General features: G+C 58.2%; 1 protein-coding gene across 1 annotated transcript in view; it reads right to left on the bottom strand.

The window, feature by feature from the left end:
- The window catches only part of LOC144954386 (uncharacterized), a gene marked incomplete at its 3' end in the record, with an annotated part of 33,714 nt that overhangs the window by 18,172 nt on the left and 2,704 nt on the right, over positions 1-12,838 (bottom strand). Inside the window, exons 3-4 of the mRNA XM_078884889.1 lie at positions 10,649-10,814; positions 9,805-10,114 (exon numbers count right to left, since the gene is read on the bottom strand). Coding sequence (XP_078741015.1) covers positions 9,805-10,114; positions 10,649-10,814 — 476 coding nt within the window. The remainder of the gene's footprint in view (positions 1-9,804; positions 10,115-10,648; positions 10,815-12,838) is intronic.

Here is a 12,838-nt window from a genome sequence, read left to right as displayed (position 1 = left end):
ACACTCATAGAGACCCACAGAGACCCACACTCATAGAGACCCACAGAGACCCACAGAGACCCACACTCATAGAGACCCACAGAGACCCACACTCATAGAGACCCACAGAGACCCACACTCACAGAGACCCAGAGAGACCCACAGAGACCTATACTCACAGAGACCCACAGAGACCCACAGAGACCCACACTCACAGAGACCCAGAGAGACCCACAGAGACCCACACTCATAGAGACCCACAGAGACCCATACTCATAGAGACCCACAGAGACCCACACTCATAGAGACCCACAGAGACCCACACTCATAGAGACCCACAGAGACCCACACTCATAGAGACCCACAGAGACCCACAGAGACCCACACTCATAGAGACCCACAGAAACCCACACTCATAGAGACCCACAGAGACCCACACTCACAGAGACCCACAGAGACCCATACTCACAGAGACCCAGAGAGACCCACAGAGACCCACACTCACAGAGACCCACAGAGACCCACACTCACAGAGACCCAGAGAGACCCACAGAGACCCACACTCATAGAGACCCACAGAGACCCACAGAGACCCATACTCATAGAGACCCACAGAGACCCACACTCACAGAGACCCACAGAGACCCACACTCACAGAGACCCACAGAGACCCACACTCACAGAGACCCAGAGAGACCCACAGAGACCTATACTCACAGAGACCCACAGAGACCCACAGAGACCCACAGAGACCCACACTCACAGAGACCCAGAGAGACCCACAGAGACCCACACTCATAGAGACCCACAGAGACCCACACTCACAGAGACCCAGAGAGACCCACAGAGACCCACACTCACAGAGACCCACAGAGACCCATACTCACAGAGACCCAGAGAGTCCCACAGAGACCCACACTCACAGAGACCCAGAGAGACCCACACTCACAGAGACCCAGAGAGACCCACAGAGACCCACACTCACAGAGACCCACAGAGACCCACACTCACAGAGACCCACAGAGACCCACACTCACAGAGACCCAGAGAGACCCACAGAGACCCACACTCACAGAGACCCAGAGAGACCCACAGAGACCCACACTCACAGAGACCCAGAGAGACCCACAGAGACCCACACTCACAGAGACCCACAGAGACCCATACTCACAGAGACCCACAGAGACCCACAGAGACCCACACTCATAGAGACCCACAGAGACCCACACTCACAGAGACCCAGAGAGACCCACAAAGACCCACACTCACAGAGACCCACACTCATAGAGACCCACAGAGACCCACACTCACAGAGACCCACACTCACAGAGACCCAGAGAGACCCACAGAGACCCACACTCACAGAGACCCACAGAGACCCACACTCACAGAGACCCACAGAGACCCATACTCATAGAGACCCACACTCACAGAGACCCACACTCACAGAGACCCACAGAGACCCACACTCACAGAGACCCACAGAGACCCATACTCATAGAGACCCACACTCACAGAGACCCATACTCACAGAGACCCACAGAGACCCATACTCATAGAGACCCACACTCATAGAGACCCACAGAGACCCACACTCACAGAGACCCAGAGAGACTCACAGAGACCCACACTCACAGAGACCCACAGAGACCCACACTCACAGAGACCCACACTCACAGAGACCCAGAGAGACCCACAGAGACCCACACTCACAGGGCTCAGAGAGACCCACAGAGACCCACACTCACAGAGACCCAGAGAGACCCACAGAGACCCACACTCACAGAGACCCACAGAGACCCATACTCACAGAGACCCACAGAGACCCACAGAGACCCACACTCATAGAGACCCACAGAGACCCACACTCACAGAGACCCAGAGAGACCCACAGAGACCCACACTCATAGAGACCCACAGAGACCCACACTCACAGAGACCCACACTCACAGAGACCCAGAGAGACCCACAGAGACCCACACTCACAGAGACCCACAGAGACCCACACTCACAGAGACCCACAGAGACCCATACTCATAGAGACCCACACTCACAGAGACCCACACTCACAGAGACCCACAGAGACCCACACTCACAGAGACCCACAGAGACCCATACTCATAGAGACCCACACTCACAGAGACCCACACTCACAGAGACCCACAGAGACCCATACTCATAGAGACCCACACTCATAGAGACCCACAGAGACCCACACTCATAGAGACCCACAGAGACCCATACTCATAGAGACCCACAGAGACCCACACTCATAGAGACCCACAGAGACCCACAGAGACCCACACTCATAGAGACCCAGAGAGACCCACAGAGACCCACACTCACAGAGACCCACAGAGACCCACAGAGACCCATACTCATAGAGACTCACAGAGACCCACAGAGACCCATACTCATAGAGACCCACAGAGACCCACACTCATAGAGACCCACAGAGACCCACAGAGACTCACACTCATAGAGACCCAGAGAGACCCACAGAGACCCACACTCACAGAGACCCACAGAGACCCACAGAGACCCACACTCATAGAGACTCACAGAGACCCACAGAGACCCATACTCACAGAGACCCAGAGAGACCCACAGAGACCCACACTCACAGAGACCCACAGAGACCCACACTCACAGAGACCCAGAGAGACCCACAGAGACCCACAGAGACCTATACTCATAGAGACCCACAGAGACCCACACTCACAGAGACCCACAGAGACCCACACTCACAGAGACCCACAGAGACCCACAGAGACCCACACTCATAGAGACCCACAGAGACCCACACTCATAGAGACCCAAAGAGACCCACACTCATAGAGACCCACAGAGACCCACACTCACAGAGACCCACAGAGACCCACAGAGACCCATACTCATAGAGACCCACAGAGACCCACACTCATAGAGACTCACAGAGACCCAAACTCATAGAGACCCACAGAGACCCACAGAGACCCACACTCATAGAGACCCACAGAGACCCACAGAGACCCACACTCACAGAGACCCACAGAGACCCATACTCACAGAGACCCAGAGAGACCCACAGAGACCCACACTCACAGAGACCCACAGAGACCCACACTCACAGAGACCCAGAGAGACCCACAGAGACCCACACTCATAGAGACCCACAGAGACCCACAGAGACCCATACTCATAGAGACCCACAGAGACCCACACTCACAGAGACCCACAGAGACCCACACTCACAGAGACCCACAGAGACCCACACTCACAGAGACCCAGAGAGACCCACAGAGACCTATACTCACAGAGACCCACAGAGACCCACAGAGACCCACAGAGACCCACACTCACAGAGACCCAGAGAGACCCACAGAGACCCACACTCATAGAGACCCACAGAGACCCACAGAGACCCACACTCACAGAGACCAGAGAGACCCAGAGAGACCCAGACTCACAGAGACCCACAGAGACCCATACTCACAGAGACCCAGAGAGACCCACAGAGACCCACGCTCACAGAGATCCAGAGAGACCCACACTCACAGAGACCCAGAGAGACCCACAGAGACCCACACTCACAGAGACCCACAGAGACCCACACTCACAGAGACCCACAGAGACCCACACTCACAGAGACCCAGAGAGACCCACAGAGACCCACACTCACAGAGACCCAGAGAGACCCACAGAGACCCACACTCACAGAGACCCACAGAGACCCACAGAGACCCACACTCATAGAGACCCAGAGAGACCCACAGAGACCCACACTCACAGAGACCCACAGAGACCCACAGAGACCCACACTCATAGAGACTCACAGAGACCCACAGAGACCCATACTCACAGAGACCCAGAGAGACCCACAGAGACCCACACTCACAGAGACCCACAGAGACCCACACTCACAGAGACCCAGAGAGACCCACAGAGACCCACAGAGACCTATACTCATAGAGACCCACAGAGACCCACACTCACAGAGACCCACAGAGACCCACACTCACAGAGACCCACAGAGACCCACAGAGACCCACACTCATAGAGACCCACAGAGACCCACACTCATAGAGACCCACAGAGACCCACACTCATAGAGACCCACAGAGACCCACACTCACAGAGACCCACAGAGACCCATACTCATAGAGACCCACAGAGACCCACAGTCATAGAGACCCACAGAGACCCACACTCATAGAGACCCACAGAGACCCACAGAGACCCACACTCACAGAGACCCACAGAGACCCACACTCACAGAGACCCAGAGAGACCCACAGAGACCCACACTCACAGAGACCCAGAGAGACCCACAGAGACCCACACTCACAGAGACCCACAGAGACCCACAGAGACCCACACTCATAGAGACCCAGAGAGACCCACAGAGACCCACACTCACAGAGACCCACAGAGACCCACAGAGACCCACACTCATAGAGACTCACAGAGACCCACAGAGACCCATACTCACAGAGACCCAGAGAGACCCACAGAGACCCACACTCACAGAGACCCAGAGAGATACACAGAGACCCACAGAGACCTATACTCATAGAGACCCACAGAGACCCACACTCACAGAGACCCACAGAGACCCACACTCACAGAGACCCACAGAGACCCACAGAGACCCACACTCATAGAGACCCACAGAGACCCACACTCACAGAGACCCACAGAGACCCATACTCATAGAGACCCACAGAGACCCACAGTCATAGAGACCCACAGAGACCCACACTCATAGAGACCCACAGAGACCCACAGAGACCCACACTCATAGAGACCCACAGAGACCCACACTCATAGAGACCCACAGAGACCCACACTCATAGAGACCCACAGAGACCCACAGAGACCCACACTCACAGAGACCCATAGAGACCCATACTCACAGAGACCCAGAGAGACCCACAGAGACCCACACTCACAGAGACCCACAGAGACCCACACTCACAGAGACCCAGAGAGACCCACAGAGACCCACACTCATAGAGACCCACAGAGACCCACAGAGACCCATACTCATAGAGACCCACAGAGACCCACACTCACAGAGACCCACAGAGACCCACACTCACAGAGACCCACAGAGACCCACACTCACAGAGACCCAGAGAGACCCACAGAGACCTATACTCACAGAGACCCACAGAGACCCACAGAGACCCACAGAGACCCACACTCACAGAGACCCAGAGAGACCCACAGAGACCCACACTCATAGAGACCCACAGAGACCCACAGAGACCCACACTCACAGAGACCCAGAGAGACCCACAGAGACCCACACTCACAGAGACCCACACTCACAGAGACCCAGAGAGACCCACAGAGACCCACACTCACAGAGACCCACAGAGACCCACACTCACAGAGACCCACAGAGACCCATACTCACAGAGACCCACAGAGACCCACAGAGACCCACACTCATAGAGACCCACAGAGACCCATACTCACAGAGACCCAGAGAGACCCACAGAGACCCACACTCACAGAGACCCACAGAGACCCACACTCACAGAGACCCACAGAGACCCACACTCACAGAGACCCAGAGAGACCCACAGAGACCTATACTCACAGAGACCCACAGAGACCCACAGAGACCCACAGAGACCCACACTCACAGAGACCCAGAGAGACCCACAGAGACCCACACTCATAGAGACCCACAGAGACCCACAGAGACCCACACTCTCAGAGACCCAGAGAGACCCAGAGAGACCCAGACTCACAGAGACCCACAGAGACCCATACTCACAGAGACCCAGAGAGACCCACAGAGACCCACACTCACAAAGATCCAGAGAGACCCACACTCACAGAGACCCAGAGAGACCCACAGAGACCCACACTCACAGAGACCCACAGAGACCCACACTCATAGAGACCCACAGAGACCCACACTCACAGAGACCCACAGAGACCCACACTCACAGAGACCCAGAGAGACCCACAGAGACCCACACTCACAGAGACCCAGAGAGACCCACAGAGACCCACACTCACAGAGACCCACAGAGACCCACAGAGACCCACACTCATAGAGACCCAGAGAGACCCACAGAGACCCACACTCACAGAGACCCACAGAGACCCACAGAGACCCACACTCATAGAGACTCACAGAGACCCACAGAGACCCATACTCACAGAGACCCAGAGAGACCCACAGAGACCCACACTCACAGAGACCCACAGAGACCCACACTCACAGAGACCCAGAGACCCACAGAGACCCACAGAGACCTATACTCATAGAGACCCACAGAGACCCACACTCACAGAGACCCACAGAGACCCACACTCACAGAGACCCACAGAGACCCACACTCATAGAGACCCACAGAGACCCACACTCATAGAGACCCACAGAGACCCACACTCATAGAGACCCACAGAGACCCACACTCACAGAGACCCACAGAGACCCATACTCATAGAGACCCACAGAGACCCACAGTCATAGAGACCCACAGAGACCCACACTCATAGAGACCCACAGAGACCCACAGAGACCCACACTCACAGAGACCCACAGAGACCCACACTCACAGAGACCCAGAGAGACCCACAGAGACCCACACTCACAGAGACCCAGAGAGACCCACAGAGACCCACACTCACAGAGACCCACAGAGACCCACAGAGACCCACACTCATAGAGACCCAGAGAGACCCACAGAGACCCACACTCACAGAGACCCACAGAGACCCACACTCACAGAGACCCAGAGAGATACACAGAGACCCACAGAGACCTATACTCATAGAGACCCACAGAGACCCACACTCACAGAGACCCACAGAGACCCACACTCACAGAGACCCACAGAGACCCACAGAGACCCACACTCATAGAGACCCACAGAGACCCACACTCACAGAGACCCACAGAGACCCATACTCATAGAGACCCACAGAGACCCACAGTCATAGAGACCCACAGAGACCCACACTCATAGAGACCCACAGAGACCCACAGAGACCCACACTCATAGAGACCCACAGAGACCCACACTCATAGAGACCCACAGAGACCCACACTCATAGAGACCCACAGAGACCCACAGAGACCCACACTCACAGAGACCCATAGAGACCCATACTCACAGAGACCCAGAGAGACCCACAGAGACCCACACTCACAGAGACCCACAGAGACCCACACTCACAGAGACCCAGAGAGACCCACAGAGACCCACACTCATAGAGACCCACAGAGACCCACAGAGACCCATACTCATAGAGACCCACAGAGACCCACACTCACAGAGACCCACAGAGACCCACACTCACAGAGACCCACAGAGACCCACACTCACAGAGACCCAGAGAGACCCACAGAGACCTATACTCACAGAGACCCACAGAGACCCACAGAGACCCACACTCACAGAGACCCAGAGAGACCCACAGAGACCCACACTCATAGAGACCCACAGAGACCCACAGAGACCCACACTCACAGAGACCCACACTCATAGAGACCTACAGAGACCCACACTCACAGAGACCCACACTCACAGAGACCCAGAGAGACCCACAGAGACCCACACTCACAGAGACCCAGAGAGACCCACAGAGACCCACACTCACAGAGACCCACAGAGACCCACACTCACAGAGACCCACAGAGACCCACAGAGACCCACACTCACAGAGACCCACAGAGACCCACACTCACAGAGACCCACAGAGACCCACACTCACAGAGACCCAGAGAGACCCACAGAGACCCACACTCACAGAGACCCAGAGAGACCCACAGAGACCCACACTCACAGAGACCCAGAGAGACCCACAGAGACCCACACTCACAGAGACCCACAGAGACCCATACTCACAGAGACCCACAGAGACCCACAGAGACCCACACTCATAGAGACCCACAGAGACCCACACTCACAGAGACCCAGAGAGACCCACAGAGACCCACACTCACAGAGACCCACACTCATAGAGACCTACAGAGACCCACACTCACAGAGACCCACACTCACAGAGACCCAGAGAGACCCACAGAGACCCACACTCACAGAGACCCACAGAGACACACACTCACAGAGACCCACAGAGACCCATACTCATAGAGACCCACACTCACAGAGACCCACACTCACAGAGACCCACAGAGACCCACACTCACAGAGACCCACAGAGAACCATACTCATAGAGACCCACACTCACAGAGACCCACAGAGACCCATACTCATAGAGACCCACACTCATAGAGACCCACAGAGACCCATACTCATAGAGACCCACACTCACAGAGACCCACAGAGACCCATACTCATAGAGACCCACACTCACAGAGACCCACAGAGACCCATACTCATAGAGACCCACACTCACAGAGACCCACAGAGACCCATACTCATAGAGACCCACACTCATAGAGACCCACACTCATAGAGACCCACAGAGACCCACACTCACAGAGACCCACAGAGACCCATACTCATAGAGACCCACACTCATAGAGACCCACAGAGACCCACACTCACAGAGACCCACAGAGACCCATACTCATAGAGACCCACACTCATAGAGACCCACACTCACAGAGACCCAGAGAGACCCACAGAGACCCACACTCACAGAGACCCACAGAGACCCACACTCACAGAGACCCACAGAGACCCACACTCATAGAGACCCACAGAGACCCACACTCACAGAGACCCACACTCACAGAGACCCAGAGAGACCCACAGAGACCCACACTCACAGAGACCTACAGAGACCCACACTCCCAGAGACCCACAGAGACCCACACTCACAGAGACCCACACTCACAGAGACCCAGAGAGACCCACAGAGACCCACACTCACAGAGACCCACAGAGACCCACACTCACAGAGACCCACAGAGACCCATACTCATAGAGACCCACACTCACAGAGACCCACACTCACAGAGACCCACAGAGACCCATACTCATAGAGACCCACACTCATAGAGACCCACAGAGACCCACACTCACAGAGACCCACAGAGACCCATACTCATAGAGACCCACACTCATAGAGACCCACAGAGACCCACACTCACAGAGACCCACAGAGACCCACAGAGACCCATACTCACAGAGACCCACAGAGACCCATACTCATAGAGACCCACAGAGACCGACACTCACAGAGACCCACAGAGACCCACACTCACAGAGACCCACAGAGACCCATACTCATAGAGACCCACAGAGACCCACACTCAAAGAGACCCAGAGAGACCCACAGAGACCCATATTCACAGAGACCCACAGAGACCCATACTCAGAGACCCACACTCACAGAGACCCACACTCATAGAGACGCACAGAGACCCACACTCACAGAGACCCACAGAGACCCATACTCATAGAGACCCACACTCATAGAGACCCACAGAGACCCACACTCACAGAGACCCAGAGAGACCCACAGAGACCCACACTCACAGAGACCCACAGAGACCCACACTCACAGAGACCCAGAGAGACCCACAGAGACCCACACTCACAGAGACCCACAGAGACCCACACTCACAGAGACCCAGAGAGACCCACAGAGACCCACACTCACAGAGACCCACAGAGACCCACACTCACAGAGACCCAGAGAGAGAGTAAGCGAGAGTACGAGTGAGAGTGAGTGAGAGAGAGAGAGAGTACGAGTGAGTGAGAGAGTGAGTGAGTGAGAGAGTGAGTGAGTGAGTGTGAGTGTGAGTGAGTGAGAGAGTGAGTGAGAGTGAGTGAGAGAGTGAGTGTGAGTGAGCGAGAGACTGAGTGAGTGAGACAGAGAGAGACTTAGAGCGAGAGACACGTGCCCACCTCTCTGTGCAGTCGGGCACGTCATCCTCACAGCGCCCTCCCGTGTACCCTGCGGGGCAGTCGCACGTGTAGCTGCTGCTGCTGCTGCTGCTACTGCTGCTGCTGCTGCTACTGCTGCTGCTACTGCTGCTGCTGCTGCCGGCGGAGCTGAGGCAGGTGCCTCCGTGCCGGCAGGGCGAGCTGGCGCAGGGGGCCGGCGCCGCCTGCAGCTCCAGCTCGCAGCGGGCGCCGGCAAAGCCGGAGACGCAGCGGCACTGCAACGCGTCGTCCGCAGAGTCGTGCTGGCACGTGCCGCCGTTGAGGCACGGGTCTGGTGGGGGGGGTGGTGGTGGGGGTGGTGGGGGGGTGGTGGTGGGGAGGGGGGGGGGAGGTGGGGGGTGGTGGGAGAGAGACAATCACGGGGTTGTGGGTTATAAGGGAGAAGGATTGGGAGCGCCAGCGGGTCTGGTGTAGTGGTGGGGGGTGTTGAGGGGAGGTGGGGGGGAGGTGGGGGGAGGTGGTGGGGGGTGGTGGGGGGGGGTGGTGGTGGGGGGAGGTGGGGGGAGGTGGGGGGGAGGTTGGGGAGGTGGGGGGAGGTGGTGGGGGGGTGGTGGGGGGGGGTGGTGGTGGGGGGTGAGAGAGAGTGGATTGGATCTGGCGTAACGGCGTAGCGCAGCACTTGCCCCTCCACCCCATTGCGAGGCTACCTGGGGCAGCAGTGCCTCACAGGACGGGTAAACATCCACAGCACTTGCCCCCTTACTGTGAGGCTACCTGGGGCCCCTGTGCCTCACCGGACAGACACTCGCCCACAGCACTTGCCCCTCCACCCACCGCGAGGCTACCTGGGGCCCCTGTGCCTCACCGGACAGACACGGGTCCAGCCGGTGTTGGCAGTGCCCCCCCGGTGACCCCCGGGGGGCACAGGCAGCTGTAGCCCCCGGGCGAGTTGGTGCAGGTGGCGCCCGGGTGGTGGTGCTGGTGGCACGGGCTCGACACGCACTCATCCACGTCCGCAGCGCACACGCTGCCTGGGGGGGGGTGGGGGGGGGTGGAGGGGGGGGTGAGGGGGGGGTGAGGGGGGGTGGGGGGGGGAGAGGGCAGGGGGTGTGAGCGTCATTCGTGGTGAGCGTCACGTGACGTGGTGAGCGTCACGTGACGTGGTGAGCGTCACGTGACGTGGTGAGCGTCATTCGTGGTGAGCGTCACGTGACGTGGTGAGCGTCACGTGACGTGGTGAGCGTCACGTGACGTGGTGAGCGTCATTCGTGGTGAGCGTCACGTGACGTGGTGAGCGTCACGTGACGTGGTGAGCGTCACGTGACGTGAGTGAGCGTCACGTGACGTGGTGAGCGTCATTCGTGGTGAGCGTCACGTGACGTGGTGAGCGTCACGTGACGTGGTGAGCGTCACGTGACGTGGTGAGCGTCACGTGACGTGGTGAGCGTCACGTGACGTGGGTGAGCGTCATTCGTGTGTGAGCGTCACGTGACGTGGTGAGCGTCGCGTGACGTGGTGAGCGTCGCGTGACGTGGTGAGCGTCGCGTGACGTGGTGAGCGTCGCGTGACGTGGTGAGCGTCGCGTGACGTGTGAGCGTCGCGTGACGTGGTGAGCGTCGCGTGACGTGGTGAGCGTCGCGTGACGTGGTGAGCGTCGCGTCGCGTGACGTGGTGAGCGTCGCGTGACGTGGTGAGCGTCGCGTGACGTGGTGAGCGTCGCGTGACGTGGTGAGCGTCGCGTGACGTGGTGAGCGTCACGTGACGTGGTGAGCGTCATTCGTGGTGAGCGTCACGTGACGTGGTGAGCGTCGCGTGACGTGTGTGAGCGTCGCGTGACGTGGTGAGCGTCGCGTGACGTGGTGAGCGTCGCGTGACGTGGTGAGCGTCACGTGACGTGGTGAGCGTCGCGTGACGTGTGTGAGCGTCGCGTGACGTGGTGAGCGTCGCGTGACGTGGTGAGCGTCGCGTGACGTGGTGAGCGTCGCGTGACGTGGTGAGCGTCGCGTGACGTGGTGAGCGTCCGCGTGACGTGGTGAGCGTCGCGTGACGTGGGTGAGCGTTCGCGTGACGTGGTGAGCGTCGCGTGACGTGGTGAGCGTCACGTGACGTGGTGAGCGTCATTCGTGGTGAGCGTCACGTGACGTGGTGAGCGTCACGTGACGTGGTGAGCGTCACGTGACGTGGTGAGCGTCACGTGACGTGGTGAGCGTCATTCGTGGTGAGCGTCGCGTGACGTGGTGAGCGTTCACGTGACGTGGTGAGCGTCATTCGTGGGTGAGCGTCACGTGACGTGGTGAGCGTCGCGTGACGTGGTGAGCGTCACGTCACGTGGTGAGCGTCACGTGACGTGGTGAGCGTCGCGTGACGTGGTGAGCGTCACGTGACGTGGTGAGCGTCGCGTGACGTGGGTGAGCGTCACGCGACGTGGTGAGCGTCATTCGTGGTGAGCGTCACGTGACGTGGTGAGCGTCACGTGACGTGGTGAGCGTCATTCGTGGTGAGCGTCACGTGACGTGGTGAGCGTCGCGTGACGTGGTGAGCGTCGAGTGACGTGGTGAGCGTCACGTGACGTGGTGAGCGTCGCGTGACGTGGTGAGCGTCACGTGACGTGGTGAGTGTCGCGTGACGTGGTGTGCGTCACGTGACGTGGTGAGCGTCGCGTGACGTGGTGAGCGTCACGTGACGTGGTGAGCGTCGCGTGACGTGGTGAGCGTCACGTGACGTGGTGAGCGTCGCGTGACGTGGTGAGCGTCATTCGTGGTGAGCGTCACGTGACGTGGTGAGCGTCATTCGTGTGGTGAGCGTCACGTGACGTGGTGAGCGTCACGTGACGTGGTGAGCGTCATTCGTGGTGAGCGTCGCGTGACGTGGTGAGCGTCACGTGACGTGGTGAGCGTCGCGTGACGTGGTGAGTGTCGCGTGACGTGGTGAGCGTCGCGTGACGTGGTGAGCGTCATTCGTGGTGAGCGTCGTGTGACGTGTGTGAGCGTCACGTGACGTGGTGAGCGTCATTCGTGGTGAGCGTCGTTGTGACGTGGTGAGTGTCGCGTGACGT

Source organism: Lampetra fluviatilis, unplaced genomic scaffold, assembly GCF_964198595.1.
Source record: "Lampetra fluviatilis unplaced genomic scaffold, kcLamFluv1.1 SCAFFOLD_862, whole genome shotgun sequence".
NCBI classification, from domain to species: domain Eukaryota; kingdom Metazoa; phylum Chordata; class Hyperoartia; order Petromyzontiformes; family Petromyzontidae; genus Lampetra; species Lampetra fluviatilis.
This window is presented reverse-complemented; position numbering and strand designations above follow the sequence as displayed.